We start from the raw sequence: 21,948 nt of genomic DNA on the forward strand, positions 1-21,948 counted from the left end.
GCTTCACTGCCACTTGTATCTGTTCTGGGCTATTCCTTCCACCCAGGAATCTGCTGTGATTAGTTTCAACTGAAGGTAATACAAACAAAGATAGCCTGCTAATCTGAGAGAATAGTCAGGGTGGGAAGTGTATGGGGGGAGCAGAAGAAAAAGAGAGTCATGCATTTTTCTTGGTCTGGAACTGGCTTTGACATCAACCAGCTTTTTCTCTGTCTCTCTTTACCACTTTGTCTTAGACTGCTGTTTACCAAACTTCTGCTGGGATTGTTTAAAGGGTTTCTTATAAAACGGTTCAGGAATGGACAGGTAGTTCCTGTTGTACTTTGAAATAGGTGAATGAAATATCTGTGTAACTGACTGGATAACTTTCCCTATTCATCTTTATTCTGCAAAAATGCTTGCACAGAAAAAATAGTATTATTATCTAAACTTTTCCTATGCTTTTGTAGGAGTAATAGGAAATAAATGTAGTATTCCTTTAAATAAGACACTATTTATCCTTAATCAAATCTAAACCCATGCATACTTTATAATGGTGTTAATATGTCAGATAAATACACTAAATATATTTGACCATTCATATTAAAAAGTAGGTCTTATTGTCAAATTCATAATACTTCAAAACAGTTAACGACTTCAAAATATACCTAAATTAGTTAGTTGCAAATATATACACAGTCATGCATAAAACAAAACAAAACATGAAATGTAACACACATACTAAACCACAGGCTAATGAAGATGAACATTCATCACTGCTTCACAAAATCAAATATATATATATAAAACAATCTCTTTTCTTGCAAAAGAAAAGTCATTGATGCAAGACGCAAGATCTAACAAAAAATAGAGAATTAAACTCCTTCTTTAAAAGACATACCTACCACATGTCCTGCCAGATGGATATCTACAAATATACTGTAGGATTGATTAGTATGTCTGCTGTGAGAATGAAGATACATCCTGAAGGGGATAATGGTTAGGAATAAATGGTCCAGAGACTCAGTGGCCTTCAAATATCTATGAATCTATACCTCTATGACTCTATGTACTGAACACTAAACAGGTGTATTCTGTGTTTATCTCCCGTAAAAGAAGAAGAAAGCCTTGATGATATACATAAACCAACTAAATAAACTTTATGTCATTTTTTTTTACCAAGATAAAGCAAATATGTTAATGAGCCCACATAACTAGATGTTTAAATGGGTTAGATTATTTGTCCGGTGAATATAGTGGTTTATAATGCTTTTCTTTAAGCCACATGGAGGAAGGAGGTTGTAGGGCAGAGGTGTTGATCTTCTTCATAAATATCCCCTACAGGATAGTTAATGTCTATGGAAAGATCTAAGATGAAAAGCTGAAAATATATTCCTCTAGTTTCTCTTTCCTGAATTTTTTGTTTTCCTCTGAAGCTTTTTAACAGACTTGAGCTAAGTGAACCACACAGAAAGCTTCCAGTAACTGGAGTGCCAAGCATTTAAGTTTTTAAGTCTTCAGGAAAAAATTTTGACTATAATCAGGCATGTCTGCTTATGACAATTTTGAGGATTGCCCTTGGTTTAGCTATTAGTGTAAAACTATTTGGGACAACCTTCTCAAATCTAGTTCATGCTTCCCAGGATTTAGCTATTAGTGTAAAACTTTTTGTGACACCCTCTCCAATGTAGTTCCTACTTCACCAGTGAGATATTTTTGAGGATTTTCAAAATAGCTCATAAAGGCATTACAAATAAGTATAAACATGATGACTCCTGATACAAAGTAGTTTACAATGGTTCACATGCTTACAGAAACATTATCTAATACATGTTACTGGTAATTGCACTGTAAAAGACATTCAGTCACGCGCATAAGTCATAGATTTTCTGAATATTCAGGCAGCTTCTAGTGTTCACCATGGTTATAACTGTAGTAATGGATTTGGTCTAATCTGAGTGACGCTGTTGGGGAGATCATAAATCTTCTGAATCTGGGCTGCTAGTTGATTATCATTTGCTATTACTCCTTCTAGGATCAATTATTTTTTGCCTGGCTGAGATGCCTTTTCTTTACAGTCTTCCAAGTGTCCTCTCCTTCTTCTACCTCTCTGTTTCTGATGTGCATTGGTACCACAGTGTCAGTGATACAACAGGAAACACACTTACCTTCAGTGCAGAAGGTTGTGAGTTCTTTTCCCACACGAGGTAGATGGTTGCACTCCAGAGTGTTTCATCCTTCAGCTGACGCATTAAACCAAGATCTCATCTGTTGGTGGCTCAAGTGGATTTAAAAGATCCCATGGCACCTACTGAAAAGAGAAGAGGAAGTTCCTTGATTACCCCATCAGATTTCCTCTAGTAGTATAAGATACCAGCTTGGGTCTCCCCAAAAAAGAGGCCACTAGCCTAGTGGGATTAACCAGGTCAACAAAGAATAAATAAAATAAAAATAAATCAAGTAAAATAAACATTTATGTTTATTATCCATCTGGCACCTCCTTAAGCTGCACTCCAGTGTCAGCAATCCATCTACCTGGTGTGGGAAACACTGGCAATGGTTGATGTTCCCTGTTGTTGTGACACCCAGACTCATGTATAAAATGACAATGCCAATGATAACAAAAATTGTACATAAAATTAGTGACTGTTTTTTTTTTTTTTTTGCTAGCCCATGTGTGCAGGCTGTGATTCCTTAACCAAACAGACAAAAGAAATTGCTCTAAAAATGCCGTCCTTCTAAAAGTTCTAAATGAAAAAATAGTATGTTTTTTGCGTGCTGGACAAACTCTGCATAATAGACAGGCATTTGCATTTAAAATAAAAACACTGTGGAACATTTTTTATTATCATTCATCTTGAAATGAAGACTAACAGTAGAATCAGTAAACAATGAAAGGTAAAAAGGAAACATTAAATAATGAAAAGTCTAATAGATTATTTACTTGTATGGAAATTAAGTGTGATGACAACATTTCTGCCAAAGTGACTCAAACATCAAATAATCTTTGTGTGTCTTCAAGGTAAGAAATCAACTTCCAGGTCATTATTTCTTGGGCTTAAATATTTTATCAGCATCAGAATCCATAAATCTATGCTTTGCAAATATTCACACAGTGTTTCCTAGCGGAAGTCTTTCTCCGTATTTTTATATATGGGGATATAGCGCAGAACCTCATACTTCCCACATATGACAATGCAAAAATCAGAAACTCTTCATAGCTGAGTACCCTTAAGACAATGGCATATAACCCTGATAAACAGGTCACTTTTGAAAAATTCAAGAGACACTTCTTGTTCCCAAATAAGAATATTACACAACAGAATTAAAAGCATTTCAACACTATCTGTAAACATTTTCTCCTTGACTATATCTTTGTCTCACTCTTTTTAACCATCAGCTAATTCCATTTTACCCTTATGTGCAATATTCATGTCTTACACTAGTATCGGTGCTATTCCTGGTACTCACACTGCATGTGGGACCAATCTCTAAATCCTAAACCGAATGAAGTTATATTACACACACACACACAAACACACACACACATATATGTGTGTGTGTGTGTGTGCGTGTGTGCGTGTGTGTGTGTGTGTGTGTGTGTGTGTGTGTGTGTGTGTGTGTGTGTGTGTGTGTGTGTGTGTGTACAGACACAGTTTGGTTGACAAAACAACTGAGCAACAGTTGTGTAATGTCACCATAATACTGGCCTAAGGTAAAATTTAGAAACTCTATGGCTTAGTGTCGATATTAACATTTTATGCTAGCTTCACACCACAATAATTGCAGTACTTAATGCTGATGGCAGAAAAATGATGTCTGCCCCATCTAGTCTATCCTTTTTCTGCACTACTACCATGTAGTTGCCCCTTTCTGCCCCTCTCTGTTGTCTTCAACATATCCCAAGCACTCCTGAATGCATCTGTGATCTTACAGCCTTTTCCTCCATTGTTAAAGGACTTACTTCCATTAGTCTTTCCTTGTACCGCTTATCCTCCAGTCCCTTTTCACCATGGTAGCTTTCATCTGGATTCTTCACTATTTTAATGCCAGAATTTGAGTACCAGGAAACAGGACAATGTCAGTATTTATTTTTTGCATAATCCATATTAGATCAGTTTACGTAAATAGTCACTCATCAATCAATAAATAACAGTAGAGTATAATATGACCATTGAGTAAGCATCCACTGAAGGATCCATGTGTGTATCTGGCCAATGAAAGGAGAGGTATGGCGCTGCCACCATCCCAACACCTAGAGAACTAACTTTGCTTTTGACCTTGTTGTTGAGAAAGAGTGACCAGAATTTGTGGATATCTTGAGTTAGTTTTGGTTTGTTTGCCTTAGCAGACATGTTTTATAGTCGCTAATGTAGCAGAGTAAGGTAATAGAGCGACAAAGCGCGACAACTTAACTTTTACTTTGAAATGAAATACCCAGTTGAAGCAACGCGAAAAGTATAACTTGGCCATCAGAAGGGAAGTGCTGGTGGGCTGTGAGCTGAAATTATACTGATTTCACACTTACTGATATAGAAAAGAATCTAAGGAGAAAGAAATTGAAATATTTGTAGTGACAGTAACCACCATACATACTTTGGTTCTCCATTAAATTGAATAATAGCTAAAATACTTCAAAAGATGTATTCCATCTTACCTTCATCTGTTGAGGCCTCACTACTGTACCCATCGTATTCTGCTGATAATGGGCTGTATTTATGTCTTGTTTCCCACATATATGCTTTCTGATTTGAATTATCTGCCATTGCTCCCCGGGCACCATGTGTTTTGGATTCTGGATATTTTCCCATTTCATTTTCACTTTCAGAAGAGGAACCACAATGCTCTCTATCACCTTTTTCTGTCAAACATAATAAACATTATTAGGTATCTTAAAAATCATTTAAAAGAAAGCCATAATACACAGCAACTTCTGAAGCAAACAAAGACCCCAAAAGGCTGGCATTCTAAACTTCAGAACTGTACGAGGAAGCTTGTATGGTGAACAGCATTATATTTAAATACTTAGAATTTTTGAGATACCCCTATTATTTTCATGTGAATGACATCCACTGTTTTGGAAAGAACACTACTGAATGAATATACTCTGAGAAAGTAGATAAGAAGATAACAAGAAAGTATGCCTACTTCTATCAATTCCTAGCTTCTAATATTGTTCTGCCTATTGACTGTTTATGAAATTGTATTGCACTGCTTGCCTAACTTAAGGAAAACTAAAATGCATGCTGGTACTAACAATACAAGAATCCAAAAGAAATAAAAAAAATAAGAGAGTGAAATTTTAATAGCCTAAACACAAATTACTATTGAAAAAAACTTTTCAAACTAGAGCATTTCATCTGGAGCTAACAAGTTAGAGCATACAATTCTGTTAAAAGCTTCTGTTTTATCCATAAAATAAAGCAAGTATATTTAAATTAACCAAAAAGGATAAGCAGTATTCAGAAATAACCAGAATGTAGGGAAGTTTCATTGCATGCAGTTTCAATATATTAACAAAAAAGCTTCTTCACCCCACTTTCTTCAAACCATTTTTGTGATTGTTGTGCCTCACACAAACATGTTGACTTCCTGTCCCCCACCCCTACCCCCCACAAAGAATACAAGTTCATATACACAGCCTCTGTGAAACTGCCTGTCTTCTCAAAATTTACTTCTAAATCAAAAGCATCTTCCTTAACTTTTCTCAAATTGTTTTGGGGATTTCTGCATCTCACATTAGGACAATGACCCCGTTCTCTCCCTGGAACAAAAAAGCTTACACTTCAACTCCTTTGCAGTTGTCATTGACTTACAACAATTTACTTCTATATCAAAAGCTTCTTTACTTCACTTTCCTCAACTAAACTGTTTTTGGGATTGCTCTGCCTCACCCAAGAATGCTGACAGTTTGCCTGCCCAAAGAACAGCTGTGCATACACTACATCTCCTGTATACCTGCCACTATCTTTACTTGTAAAACAATGGCATGCAGGTTCTTTCTTATTTAGTATAGTGGTTGCTTCATTGTGTCAGGAGCATGTACCATCTACTAATCTTAGCCATGTACCATGTATGCCCTAGTTTTGCTTTGTTTCTATTCCCTGCTACTTCCCTTAGTTTTTGGGTAGCACCCATCCTTGCACTCCCAAACCCTTCCATCTCACATTTCCGGTATCTGATAGTGTTTAAACCCTTCCCCTTTCTAACATGCATCTGCTCAATCATAATTCATCAGCTTTTCGTACACTTTCTTAACTGCATATAGTTGCAGTCCAGACTTGCCATACATATTACATACTATCACTCCATGTGGTTTCCAACATTTAATGTCTAACTAATTCCAGTAGCCCTAGCTGTTATCTGCCATCCTCCTCCATCATCCCAGAAAACTTTAAAACCCTAATCCTAGAACTCCGTAGTGTTGTACAACCAAACAAATGATTGCTTACCTTGGATGACTAATTACAAACATTCCAGCCCTCGTCTCCACAGTCAATATACTGATACCCACTTCCATAAAGCATTCACCCTAACAACCCATGAGCTGGGCAGTCAACAAAACTTACCACTTTCCATCTAAAACATCAAAAAACATTGTCAGTTTAAAGAACACCTTAAAATCACTGACTGGTCCTCCTCCTTACAGAGGAATAGTGCTTCCTCAGCTAGCTGAATTCTCAAAAAAGTCACTCCCTAAAAATAAAATTCCCAATTGTCACCACACTTTGTAAATCAAACCAACCTCAGTAATGAACATAAAATCATTCTAAAACTAACAGACATTACCAGGGATAAATGGAAAAAATACCCCAACCCCAATAACCAATCCAAATTTGCCACTCTCTGGAAACTAGATGAAAAGTTCATACAATGTCATAAAGCCACCTTAATACAATACCAACAAGTCTGCAGTCTTTGCAAACTAAAACAGTTCTGGAGAATACAAGATCAGGGGATGCTCCTCCAACTCAATTATATCCCATAAATGGTTCCATTCATACTGACTCAGGAAATCTTTCTCCTTCAGACTTCTTAAATGAATTTCAAAATCTCCCCACTACTTAGTACTCCTCTCTGTCCCATTTACCTGAACATCCTCTCTACAATCCCCCATTTCACTTATTCTGTATAACTAATAGACTCATTGCCAAATTACAGATCCTCACCACAGGACCAGATGGTTTACTACCTTGGTTTCTCTACCTCTATTAAGAATATTGAAACATCTCACAACACATTTCTAATTATTCTTTCTATCAAAACATGACAGAAATATGGAAAAATGCATCTGTGACACCTATACTTAATATATCTAAACCTTCCTCAGCTCAAGACCTCCAATAAATCTTTGTACGCCTAGTCCTAAGTAAAATCTTTGAAAAATTAGTTTATTTCCAGTTACTACCTTACTTCTAAACTTGTTTCTTGCAATGCTGAGAATATCATGGCTTTTTACCTGGCTGTATACACACTTACAGTTGTTATACCTACTAATATGGACACAAATACCTCAACAAATACCATCTTTACAACTCTGAACTAAAGCCCTTGCCTGGTACACCACACCCTGCTTTCAGACTCATTATTTGCAATTGGAATAAACTCCCAAGTCACTTACTGGTTTCAAGACTTCCTATCTCACAGCATCTTTAAGATCAAAATAGGTACATCATTCTCAGACAGCACCACTCATACAAATGGGTTTCATAGGAATCTGTCCTATTTTCTTTCCTATTTTCTGTCTTCATAAAAAGGCTTCCCTTAGACACCATGCCCTTGTCTTCCCTCTCTATCAACAAGGCAAATCAAATGACATAATCCATCTTTCTATCTGGCTACAAAACATGAACCCCCATGAACCCCCTACTCAACATCAAAAAAAGCTATGATTTTTGGAACCAAGCAGAAACTTAAGGCTACCACAGCACTGACACTCCTCTATAACAGCAACACCCCAGAAGAATGAAATGGCCACTTCTGACACCTTAGAATCTGGCTTATCAGCAAACTAAACTACCAGAACTACATAATCATAACACACAAAAAATCCAAAACTCTGTTCTGAGCTAGGAAAAATATGTTATTTCCTATCTTGTCAATGTAGAATTGCTATAAGAAAAGGCATTCTACAAGCACAATTAGAGTACTGTCTTCAGAAGCCTCTTCCAAATATAACTTAAAAAATAATGCAAATACCTTTCAGACTTTATCCATCCAAATCTGTAGAGTCATAACACTCTCCCCTGAAAGGGGACAACACTGTTGGACTCTATCCAAAACAAAATGGCTTCCCATCAAAGATCTGATTTACTACTAAGGATACTTCCTTTAGAACTAATTAGCCTGTACTCTGTTCCCACCTTCTCAGGAAGACTGGCTACTAGGAGACCTGCCTACAAACTCCATTCCTTCCACACATCATGTACCAGCCTCCTTCCACCTCACAATAAACTTATAATACACTGACCACACCATCTCAGACATTGGCCTTAAACTTTGGGAACTTCTACCCTCCAAGTTAAAAGACATTCAGTCACTGTGCAGCTTTTTTCATCTATAAAAACACCTTCCTCAATTGTCACTGCCTGTGACTGTTTCTAGGCCTTTATAACAAGCTGACACATATCCTAACTCATCACTCTGCTTGCACATCTCAGCTATTCTATCATCTTCCAACTCACGGACATTCTTACATTTACTCTTTCCACCTCCCACTTAATTTATCTCCCAACCCAGTCTACAATTCTCCCACTATTCTTTTCCCCCTCTACTAACTTCATTTAATACCTTCGTCATTGTATACACTGGATAAAGAACCCCACCATAACTGATACCTCTGATGTTAATTAACATACTTGCATATATTATATAAAAGCTGACCTCCCAACCGTACAGAATTACTCGGCTTTTATCGAGTTTTGTGATCCAAATGAAGGGGTGCCATGATTCCCGAGTGGCACCCCTTCATTTCCGATTTTTTCTTTGTTTTTTTATTTTTCGTGCTTTGTGAGCTGAAGTCATCATGTGCGTGATGACGTCAGCTCCATCAGGGCTACCAGCCTGTCGGAATTAAACTCCAGGAGCTCGCGTTGTGCACGCATTTCCGGCTGGCCTGGCTAAATGCAAGCAGGAATGGAATGTACTTAATTCTGGAGTGGAGACCTTATGAACTACTGAATGGAGGATTTAACTCACAGCGCCGGTTAGCTAGGGTTAAACTATCCCCGGCTTCACGAAGTCTGCTCTTCAATTTTTCCCTTGAAACTAGTCAAACTCTCAAATTAAGCACTCAAACCTTCCTTTTACAGTCCAGCCCTTGCTCTAATCTCTCAATAAGCACTAATAAATGCTAGCACTGCACCCCCCTATACTATACAGAAGTACAAGGCTCCCTATTTGTCTCTACCGGACAATCAGTAAAACAGTTCATTTATCCGTTCAGGCATGTCCAAAGGGTAGTTTCAGGTGTACTCTCCAGTCCAGCTGGTGAATCTGGGCATCTTGAAGCAATGTTACAATTTCCTCATGTACACAGACAACCCTCTCCACCTTCCAACAAACACAAATGTATGTGAGAGATGCAACTATACAGCCAAACTGGAAGCCAAACTCTCTCAACCCAAGACTGGCACAGTCAGTCAGGAGGAGAAGGGAAACACTTGCACCATGCTACCAGTCTCACATAGACCAGTCATATCTGCACCAGCAAACAACACACATAAATACACAAAAACATACTCGGAGGCTCTAAATAAAAATCTGCCAAAGCAGCAGAGACCTCCAAAGCAGACATCCAAGCAACCTCCAGCCCCCCCAACAACAGCCACGTATCACATACTTCACAAAGTCAGTGTACCATGCAATCACAGCCCTTAAGGCTAAATAATACACCCAATACACTAGTAATAGGAGACTCTATTGTCAGACACACTGACATCCCGCTCACTAGACTGAACAAGGAGAAGGTTACTGTAAGCTGCCTGTTGGGTGCCAGGATCTGCCACATAACACAAGCACTCAGGTCACTTCATAACAAGTACAACTATGACTGTCATTGTCCATGTTGGTGTGAATGACCTGAGATGTACCTCCCTGGACTACATGAAAAGAGACATAGAGGAGCTCTCTGATCATGTAGTCCAGGCCGGTATGACCCTGACCCTGAGTAGCATCTTGCCCTCACCAAGAATGATGCCACAGTATAAAGATAAAATAATTAATTTTAACAATTGGCTAAGCTATTGGTGTCGTTCAAAGGGGATCCAGTGTCTGTCAGCTTGGGATGACATGCTCGACAAGCCATGTTGCTTTGCCAGAGATGGCTTGCACCTGTCGCCCTTAGGCTTTCGAATACTGGCCAAGGCTCTTGCCACCCCCATAGTGCTGTTTTTAGGTAAGGCTCAAAAGACAAACCCACCTCCATAAACAACACAAGAAACCAAAAACTGAGGGTAATGCTACTCAATGCCAGAAGTCTAAACCTCAAAAAGCACGCACTTGAGGCACTCCTCAGTATGGAGAAAATCGATATCTGTGCAGTAACAGAAACCTGGTTCAAGGCTCCAGAGAGCACCCTAGCACTACCAGGCTATAACTCATACTACACCTAAGGGCCCCAGAACCCGGACCGAAATACAAAAGGCGGGGGTATATCCATTTTCATCAAGGATACCCACACCTCCAGGTTAGTGGCACAGCACGAGGCCTCGGAGACCATCCATGTGCAACTAACAGTGGGCAAAGCTGCTTTTCAGATTGTAGCTTGCCACAGATCACCCACCTTGTCTCAGGACCCCCACTCAGCATTCCTGAGAACATTGGAAAATATGAAGGTCCCACCAAACACCATGATATTTGGTGATTTCAACTACCCAAACATTGACTGGGAAAACTACTCAAGTACAAACTCCTTTGCCCAATGCTTCCTAGAGTTTATAAACTCAAATGCCCTGGAAAAACTGGTCACCACTCCCACAAGAGGTGACAGCATATTGGACCTAATCATCACCAACATGGGGGATCAATGGTCTGCACCAGAGGTAAACCCCTCGCTGGTAAGATCAGACCATAAACTAATCACACTGGACATCCACATCCCAACCCCACCCCCAGCCAAGGAACCACTGTGAAAAATTTTTCAAAAAAGCAAACTTCACACTTCTCAAGACCAAGACCGAGGTGGAAAGATTCAAAGTCCCCTTGCTAAAGGATAAAGCTGCCCAAACCATAGAATCCTTTACAAATGCTTTCTATAAGCACCTACAGAAATGCATGGATCGAGACATCCCAAGTAAAACCAAAACTCACTCCTCCAAAAAGAGGAAACCAGTCTGGTGGACCCCGGCCATAAATAAGCTATACAACAGAAGGAGGAAACTATTACATGATAGAGCAAAAATCCCAAAAGGGAAGGCATCCCTGATCAGTATTAGCAAGAAACTACGATCCCTCATAAAATCATCCAAGGCCAGCTTCGAAAGAAAAATTGCCAAAGACTCTAAAGATAATCACAAAGCCTTCTTTAGCTATGTCAAGAATCTAGGTGGCAACTCTCAAATCTGCTCTGAGCTAGTGAAAAATGGCAAAAAATACACTGAACCAACTGACATTGCCAACATCCTGGCTGACAGGTTCAGTGCAAACTTTACCCCCCCACCCCCACCCCCAAAAGTCCATCCCAAAAAAATGTAGAGCCCCAGACATCACAAACACACAGGTGAAAACAGCCCTCTCCAAAGCCAAAAACACAACATCAATGGGACCTGATGGTATCCCAGGCTGCATCTTACACGAGCTTCAAAATGAACTAAACCCTCACCTAAATTCACTGTTCAAACTCAGCCTTACCACAGGCTATGTACCCAAAGAATGGCGTACAGCAACAGTTATCCCACTCCACAAAGGTGGTGCCACAACGGATCCTGGGAACTATCGCCCTATATGCCTGACTAGCCTGGTCTGCAAAGCTATGGAACGCATCATCATTGAACTCATTAACAGAGACATTGGGAACCTCCAGACACTGGAACCTACCCAATTCGGCTTTGTTAAAGGCAGATCTTGAACCTTAAACCTAGCTGACTTCTTTGAAATGGTTACCAAGGCCATAGATGAGGGAAAGGTAGTCCACACAGCCTACCTGGACCTCGCAAAGGCCTTCAACACCATTCCCCACTCTGGCATTATAGATAAGCTTACCAGCTTAAACATTAACCCCTATGTTACGAGATGGGTTGCCAACTGGCTCATGGATAGAACTCACATGGTCAGAGTTGCAGGTGCCATGTCTGACTCTAAACCGGTTACAAGTGGCATCCCACAGGGCTCAGTCTTGGAACCCCTCCTGTTCGGTATATACTTCTCTGAGGAACAGGCAAGCACGGGAGAACTATGGCTGACCAAGTTTGCAGATGATTGCTAACTGGGGGCCATAATCGACTCTCCAGCTGACACAGACATCCTCCAGAAGGGTCTCATGGAGACGAATACCTGGTGTCAGAACCATGGCCTCAAGCTAAATACCAAAAAGTGCAGTCATATCCTTTGGGAAAAACAATGTGCCCACGAACCACCACATAGTATAATCGTAATAGTAATCCACTAAGTACGGAAGATGTAATCAGGGATCTGGGGACCCAAGTAGATAGCAACCTCTCCTTTGATAATCATATTGCCAAAGTGGTTAGAAAATCCTTCTATGTAGCCCACCTAATCATGAAAGGGTTCGCATCTAGATCAAGAAAGGTCATTGTGCCCCTCTACTCATCACTCATCAGGCCCATAATAGAGTACAATGCCCCATTTGGGATGTACCTTACTCAACACCTGCAACAGCTGGAAAGACCACAGAAGTACCTCACCAAGAGGAATGTGGGCCTCAAACAGATGCCCTATGCAGCTCGACTAAAGAAACTCCAGCTCTACTCGGTTGCTTACCACATACTCAGAGGTGATCTCTGCCTGACGTACAAGGCCATGTCTAACCCGGAATTAATGGACATGCTCCACCTCAAGATAACCAAATTTCTTAGAGCCACACGCTCCAGGGATTTAAACCTCAGCACAACAATAAATAGGACATGCTGGAGAGATAGATTCCTATCCCAGAGGCTTCCCTCACTCTGGAAAAGAATCCCAATCTATGTTAGGCAAAGCCCCTCACTAACTCTCTTCAAAAGAAATCTTGACGAGTGGATGGGAAATCATAAATTTACCCCTGGGATCACTTCAATGGACCTGCTGAACAGAGGCTCAGGAAACTAATCTAAAAGGGAGGCGAAAGCCAACACATTCTGGCTAGGCTTATAAATGCCCTTGGGCAGATAGCCTAGTACCTACCTATGAACCTATAGGCAGGTACTAGGCTATCTGCCCGAAGACATTTATAAGCCTAGCCAGAATGTGTTGGCTTTCAGCACCCCCTTAGATTGGTTCCCTGCGCCTCTGTCCAGCAGAACCACTGAAGTGATCTCCGGGGTTTTTTTCCCCCATCCACTCGTCAAGGTTTCTCTTGAAGAGTGTTAGTGAGGAGCTCTGCCTAATGTAGATTGGAATCTTGTTCCAAAGCATGGTAAGTCTCTAGGACAGGAATCTATCTGTCCAGCACGTCCTATTTATTGATCTGGTGAGGTTTAGATCCCTAGAGCTAGTTTTCTTTAGGTGGAGCATGTCCATCAATTCTGGGTTGGACATGGCCTTGTATGTCAGGCAGAGATCATCTCTGAGTAGGTGGTATGCAACCGAGTACAGATGGAGTTTCTTCAGTTGAGCTGCATAGGGCATCTGTTTGAGGCCAGTGATCCCCTTGGTGAGGTATTTCTGTGGTCTTTCCAGCTGTTGTAGGTGTCTTGTAAGGTACATCCCAAATGGGGCATTGTACTCTATGATGGGGCTGATGAGTGATGCGTAGAGGAGCACAATGACCTCTTTTGATCTGGATGCAAACCCTTTTGTGATTAGGTGGGCCGCATAGAAGGATTTTATAACCACTTTGGCAATGTGATTATCAAAGGAGAGATTACTATCTACTTGGGTCCCCAGATCCCTTATTATGTCTTCCGTATTTAGGGGACTACCACCTATGTGGTAGTTTGTAGGTACCTTGTTTTTTTTCCAAAGGGGATGACTATGCACTTTTTGACATTTAGCTTGAGGCCATGATTTTGACACAGGTATCCGTCTCAGTGAGACTCTTTTGGAGGATGTTTGTTTCAGCCGGAGAGTCAGTTATAGCCCCTAGTTTGCAGTCGTCTGCGAACTTGGTCAGCCATATCCTCCTGTGCTTGCCTGTACCTCTGAGAAGTATATGCCGAACAGGAGTAGTCCTAGGACTGAGCCCTAGGGAATGCCACTTGTAACCAGTTTAGAGTCGGACCTAGCTCCCGAAACTCTCACCATGTGGGTTCTGTCCGTGAGCCAGTTGGCAACCCATCTTGTGACATAGGGGTTTATGTTCAGGCTGGTGAGCTTGTCTATAATACCAGAATGGGGAATGGTGTTGAAGGCCTTTGCGAGATCTAGGTAGGCTGTGTGTACCACCTTTCCCTCGTCTATAGCCTTGGTAACTGTCTCAAAGAAGTCCACCAGGTTTAGGAGGCATGATCTGCCCTTAACAAAGCCGAACTGGGTAGGGTCCAGTGTTTGGAGGTTCCCAATGTCTCTGTTAATGAGTTCCATGATGATGTGCTCCATAGCCTTGCAGACCAAGCTAGTCAGGCTTATAGGGCGATAGTTCCTGGGGTCTGTTGTGGCTCCACCTTTGTGGAGCGGAATAACCATTACTGTGCGCCACTCTATGGGTACGTAGCCTGTGGAGACGCTGAGTTTGAACAGTGTGTTTAGGTGTAGGACGCAGCCTGGGACACCGTCCGTTCCCATTGATGCTGTGTTTTTGGCTTTGGAGAGGCTGTTTTAACCTGAGTGTCTGTGATTTCAGGGGATCTACATTCTTCTGGTATGGTTATCGGCCCTTTTGGGGGTGAGAGGGGGGTGAAGTTTGCACTGAACCTGTCTGCCAGGATGTTAGCGATATTGGTCGGTTGTGTGTATTTTGTGCCATTCTGCACTAACTCCAAGCAGATCTGAGCATTGCCACTTAGATTCTTGACATAGCTAAAGAATGCCTTGTGATTATCTTTGGAGTCCTTGGCAATTTTTCTTTTGAAGCTCGCCTTGGATGATTTTATGAGGGATCGTATTTTCTTGCTGATACTGATCAGGGATATCTTCCTTTCTTGGGATTTTACTCTTTTCTGTACTAGTTTCCTCCTTCTATTGTATAGCTTGTTTATGGCAGGGGTCCACCAGACTGGTTTCCTTTTCTTGTAGGAGTGAGTCTTGTTTTTTCTTGGGACAGCATGATCCATGCATTCTTGTAGGTGCCCGTAGAATGCATTAGTAAAGGATTTTGCAGCTTGGACAGCGTTATCCTTTAGCATGGAGGCTTTGAAACTTTCCACCTCGGTCTTAAGTAACGTGAAGTTTGCTTTTGAAAAGTTTTTCAAGGTGGTTTCCTTGTCTAGGGGTGGGGGTGGAATGTGGATATCCAAAGTGATTTGTTTATGGTCAGATCTAACCAGCGAGGGATTGACCTCCGGTGTGGAACACCGGTCGCCCATGTTGGTGATGACCAGGTTCAATATGTTGTCACCTCTGGTGGGAGTGTTGACCAGTTGATCCACGGTGTTTGAGTTTATAAATTCTAGAAAATGTTGGGCAAGGGAGTTAGTACTTGAGTAGTTCTTCCAGTTAATGTTTGGGTAACTGAAATCACCCAATACTAGGGTGCTTGGTAGGACCTTTATGTTTCCAAGTATTTCCAGAAATGTGGAATGGGGGTCCTGGGACATGGTGGGTAATCTGTAGCAAGCTACAATTTAAATTGCAGTTTTGCCCATTGTTAGTTGCCCGTGGATAATCTCTAAAGCATCGTGCTATGCCACTAACCTGGAGGTGTGGGTATCCTTGATGAATATGGATACTCCCCCGCCTTTTGTATTTCAGTCCGGGTTCTGTGGCCGAAATGTATGGTATGAGTTGTAGCCTGATAGTGCTGGGGTGCTCTTTGGAGCCTTAAACCAGGTTTCTGTTACTGCACATATATTGATTTTCTCCATACTGAGGAGTGCCTCGAGTGCGTGCATTTTGAGGTTCAGACTTCTGGCAATGAGTAGTATTACCCTCAGTTTTTTGTTACTTGTGGTATCTACGGCGGTGGGTTTGTCTTTTGAGCCTTGCCTAAAAAAGGCAATATGGGGGTGGCAAGAGCCTTGGCCAGTATTCAAAAGCCTACAGCGTGGCTTGTCGAGCATATCATCCCAGGCGGACAGACACTGGATCCCCTTTGAATGACAACAGAAACTTAGCCAATTGTTGAAATTGATAATTTTTTCTTTATAACGTGGTATCCTTCTTGGTGAGGACAGGATGCTACTCAGGGTCAGGGTCATACCGGCCTGGGCTATGTGATCAGAGAGCTCTTCCATGTCTCTTTTTATGTAGTCCAGGGAGGTATGGCTCAGGTCATTCACACCAGCATGGACAATGACAGAGTCATATTTGTAGTTGTTCTGGAGTGACCTGAGTGCTTGTGTTATGTGGTGGATCCTGGCACCCGACAGTCAGCTAACAGTAACCTTCTCCTTATTCAGCCTAGTGAGTGGGACATCAGTGTGCCTGACTATAGAGTCACCTATTACTAGTATGTTGGGTATGTTATTTTGCCTTAAGGGCTGTGACTGCATGGCACACTGGTTTTGTGAAGTATGTGTTTCATGGTTTGTGTTGGGGGGTGGAGGTTGCTTGGATGTCTGCTTTGAAGGGCTTTGTTGCTTTTGCAGATTTTTATTTAGAGCCTCCGAGTATGTTTTCATGTATTTATGTGTGTTTTTTGCCTTTGCTGGTTTAATGGGTCTATGTGAGACTGGTGGTGTGATGCAAGTATTTCCCTTCTCCTCTTGACTGTCTGATCCAGTCTTGGGTTGAGAGAGCCAAGCCTCCAGTTTGGCTGTTTAATTGCATCTCTCACATGTATTAGTGCTTGATGGTAAGAGAGGGTTGTCTGTGTACATGAGGAAGTTGTAACATTGCCTCAAAATGCCCAGATTCACCAGTTGGACTGGAGAGTACACCTGAAACTGCCCTTTGGACATGCCTGGATAGGTACAGTGAACTGTTTTACTGATTGACTGGTAAGGTCAAATAGAGAGCTTTGTCCTTCTGTACAGTATGGGGGGGGGAGGTTAGTGCTAAGGTTCATAAGTGCTTGCTATGAGTTTTGAGCAAGTGCCAGGCTGAGAAATGAATGGCATGAGTGCTTAAGTTAAAAGTTTTCTAGTTCCAAGGGAAAAATTGAAGAGGAGACTTTGTGGAGCCGAGAATAGTTATATCCTAGCTAACCGCCGCTGCCCGGCGCGCAAAACCGGGCAAATGTGTTTTTTATAGTAGGGAAATGAAAGAGATAGAAATTAGCCCAAAATGGCCAATAAACTACTAATTTTTTGGCTGAAATCACTCCTCCAGGGACAGATAGGCTGCTCAAAGTTCCCCTCTCTCACAAGTGATCAGAGAACTTCCTTCCATCCAAGTAAGGTATGGGCAAACACAGAGATTTGTAACATAGCCCTGAATTCAGCACTAACCTGAAAACTGGACTATACTAGCTTAGAAAGGCAGGAAACAAGTATATTTTTTGGGTTTTTTCAAAAAATAAAGCAGATACAATAAAAAAAAACACTTTAAATGTACAGAAAAGGATACTTATTGTTATATATCTCAGATAAGAGTTGTAGTCAATGCCCCTATCAATAAAGTAGGAAGAAACAAATACAGGAAAAGCAGATGAATAAAGTGCAATTTTTTTTTTTTTTGGAAAGATGTGATGTGTGCTTTTTTTCTGACCTTGCTTGGGATTTTATTCCAAGATCTTAGTCATAAATGCGAGGAGGAACAGATTTAACTCCGGAGACCTTATAGATTACAGAGTTGCAGTTTTTAGTAAGGAAACCTTTATTTATGTTCGGGGAAGAGTGTGTGTGTGTGTGTGTGTGTGTGTGTGTGTGTGTGTGTGTGTGTGTGTGTGTGTGTGTGTGTGTGTCACTATGTCTTCTGCCATTTGTGACTTGGGTCATGAGAAAAAGGGGTTCTTGGACTAGTCTACCTAGTTAACAAGCAAGTACAAATAAAATTAATTGAGTTGTTGTTTGTCTTTTTTGGCTTTTCCCGGTTAGGGGTCACCACAGCGGAACTCCGGTCTGCTAATGATTGGCAGTAGATTTTCTTTTATGTTGCCAAGTTGCCAGTTCGATGCCCAACCTTCAGCGAAGGGACGCCCATTCACGCATGTCTTTCGGAGAGTAATATCTGTATATTTTTCAGTCTAGTTCTCAGACTCGCTATACTACCAAGCAACCTGGCACTCATTGGGGTTATGAATAAGCACTTTTTCGTGAGAGAACACTGTTATTCTAATTTGGTCTTCCTTGATCTTTCAGCATTTGATATTTTTGATCACATAGGAAGTAAATAGTTGTCCTCTTTGTGTAATGCCTGTCATTTATCTCTGAAGCACTTGCATTTGTGCTCATTTATGATTACTTCCTTCATTTGTTTGGAAAGATGTGATATATGCTTTATTTCTGACCTTGTTTGAGATTTTATTCCAAGATCTTAGTACAGTTTTACATAAAGCCCTTTCTCCAGTAACAGACTCAAAAGGGATCTGAGTAGTTCTAAGCTGTCTCCTAAGCTGAACCTAAGAGAATAGTTCCAGTGTTTGATTATATGTTCTAGAGGAGAGCAGTAAGTTAGGTTTATTATTTTAAATAGCAGAATGTTTAGCAAAAATGTTACTCTGCAACTAAAGATAGCTATCAGAATCTTTTTTATGACTATTTGCATCTGCCAGGAGGGCAAACTTAATATTTCTGACAAATGTTTGCACAGTGTGACTGTTATAACTAGAATGTAAAGTAATTAAGAGGCTGTATTCTACTTTGGGCATTAAAACATATTTCAACATTATTTCTGGGCAAAAAAAGGTGTAATATTTTGTGACATGCTTTTATTTGTGTAATTATTTATTGGTTTGTTTATTTATGTATTTGAGTATGACAGCTGCATTTAATTTACATCACAGGGAACAAGCATAGCAATCTTGGAGATAGAGTGTGTGTATAAATATATATATATATATATATATATATATATATATATATATGGTTTACTGTCAATTTGTCGATCGCAACTTTTGCGATTTATAAAATGTTGAGAGAGCCGTACGTTGACTCATAACATCGACACAAAAAATGTCGGAACTTACATCAGCGAATGCAATGCAGCATTCGCTGTTGTGAATTCCAACATTCTAAGCCAGATCGCACTATAGTGGGGATCTGGAAATGTACCCTTACACTCACTGTAGTGCGATCTCAAAGTTTGTATATATAAGTAGGGGGGAGTGTGGGGGCACAGCCCCCCACATGGGGGGGTGCAGTGGGGCTTTCCCCCCTACAAACATGTAATGTAGTGTGGCAACTTTGACAGACAGACAGTCTGGGAGTCTGCTTCTTGCTCGAAAATGTCAATATCGACATTTTCAGACACCTGGTTCGACATTTACGTTAGTCGATGTGCGAACCAACATTTTGGTTCGACAACATGACTATTCGACTATGTTACAGTCGACAAATTGATAGTAAACCATATATAAGCTGCTAGGGTCTGTAGGTGCAGCCCCTGCATGGGGGAGTGGGTGCAATGGAATTAACCCATGTAAAAATAACTTCAGAGAAGGACAGCGATTTTCAATATTTACTGTTCTTTACTTTCACAGATTTTTTTTCATAATTCTGGGATTGTCAGTTAGAGGTAGTGAAACTATAACAAGAAGCTGCCCATGTAATTAGATTACTTGTTTGATAAATATTTGATAAATACATATTTATTTCTGTATTACTGAAATGGAAAAACACTTTTTTATATATTTGTCATTCAGAAAAGTTTACCTGTCTTAATTGCAGTTTTTATTTCTAAAATTCCATGTATAAGCAGCTTTGTCTAAATCTGTATATTCATAAATGAACTCATCTTACAATGTCTTGAAAACAGGCTCCCCATCCATGTGAAGCAGAGTTCCACCCTAACCCAACTCAAGTGTAACTTGGACAATTAGATGGCGACTACGACATTCGCCCCTGGCTTGGCACTTATGTCTCTAATGGATACAGGCAACCTGTAAATGGTACATCTCTCAGGCCCTGCTTGTAAATGTTTCATCTTCCAAGCCCCTGCTTTTTCTTATCAAGGTTACCAAAACTTGTCAGAGACTTGGGATACATTGCTAGGCTTAAAAAGGCCCTTGCAGTCATTAGCCTAGTGACACCTATGAACCTATGAAATATTAAGTTATCCCTCAAGCATAAACATGAATAAAAGCAGACTGTCTTGCTGTTTTCTCATACTGACTGCCCTTCAAACCTGTAATGCTTCCAGTAAATGACATCTGTATCCACACTGCTCTCCTCATGATCTTATTAAATGACAAATTCCTGACCAAATTTCTAAATTCTCGTACTGGCCTAATTATTAATGTAAGAAAAATACTACTCAGTGTAAATTTACGTGAGACATATATTCAGAAGTTTCCCTTTTACTTATCACCTTCAAACTCATTTCACTGTTATAACCAACTAATTTGACTGGTATGTCGAACAAAATTCATCTTAGTGTCAATAATGATGCTCAAGCTATGGTGAGAAGTGAGAACTGAATTTGTATTCCCTCATTATTGGCTTTGTCCAGGTTTTTTGTGCTAAGAGGTTGAGAGCTATGGTGAGAAGTGAGAACTGAATTCACTAAATGATAGCCATTTAAGTTTCAGTCTTCCTATCTTTCAGGAAACTGCTGATTTGGCATAGTGGCATGTTGCTCTGACTGTAGTGCACAGGGTCCTGGGCTTAAGACTTTCCAGTGAAATGCATGGTGATAACACAACATTCTATTCTAGCAACTTTCCAAAATTATGCAAGCAATGTTTAAAATGTGTCCCTGGTTTGTGGCCTTTTGCCCCCCCCCCCAAAAAAAAAAAACTGAAATTGAAAATAAGTGCGAGAAGCTGTGTTTGAAAGTTGGTATCCCACAATTTCATTGGAGTGGGTGGGGTTACATAAATATGTATGCAAACTATATGTTAATCAGTGTACTGATTTGTGCCTATTTTTCATGGGCCTTGCCCAGATTTTTGATGTTTCCAGGTTGAGAGGTATGTATGCAAGTATTATATATTGAATCATGAACAACAACAGTCATGCCTCTGCATAAAGGTGGGCTATCTACAGACCCTGGAAACTACAGACCCATAAGTCTCACTAGTCTTATATGTAAAGCCATGGAAAGAATTAGCATGGAAATGATCAATAGTGATAGCAACAGTGATAATGTAAACCTTCAGACACTGGACAAAACACAGATCATGCCTACTCAACCTGGTGAACTACTTTGAGAAGGTCACCAAAGCAATGTATAAGGGCAAAATGGTTCACACTGCCTACCTTGACCTAGCCAAAGCATTTGACACAATACCCCACTTGGGCATTGTTGACAAACTCAAGAGATTAGGTACACACTTGTATGTCACCTGGGAGATAGCCAACTGCCTCACAGACAGGACCAAGGAAGTTAGAATTGGAGAGTCCACCTCTACAAAAAGGCCAGTCACAAGTGGAGTCACTCAGGGATCAGTCCTTGGACCGCTTCTTTTTGGCATTTATTTCTCTGAAGTCAAGGCCAATGTCAGTGGCCTCTGGCTGACTAAATTTGCAGATGATTGCAAATTGAGAGCTGTCAGTGAATTTCACACTGACACAAATGTTCTCCAGGAAAGGCTGACACAGACTAACAACTGGTGTCAGAGCCATGGACTACTACTAAATGCCAACAAATGCTTAAAGTATCCTTTGGGAAGTCATG

The 21,948-nt window shown here is 40.6% G+C and overlaps 1 protein-coding gene across 1 annotated transcript in view; it reads right to left on the reverse strand.

The window, feature by feature from the left end:
- Positions 1-21,948, reverse strand: part of SYT14 (synaptotagmin 14) — a 1,344,965-nt gene that overhangs the window by 1,077,239 nt on the left and 245,778 nt on the right. The window contains exons 6-7 of the mRNA XM_044060278.1: positions 6,549-6,558; positions 4,637-4,840 (exon numbers count right to left, since the gene is read on the reverse strand). Coding sequence (XP_043916213.1) covers positions 4,637-4,840; positions 6,549-6,558 — 214 coding nt within the window. The remainder of the gene's footprint in view (positions 1-4,636; positions 4,841-6,548; positions 6,559-21,948) is intronic.

Source organism: Protopterus annectens, chromosome 1.part0 (genome assembly GCF_019279795.1).
Source record: "Protopterus annectens isolate FY-2018-M chromosome 1.part0, PAN1.0, whole genome shotgun sequence".
Lineage (NCBI taxonomy): Eukaryota > Metazoa > Chordata > Ceratodontiformes > Protopteridae > Protopterus > Protopterus annectens.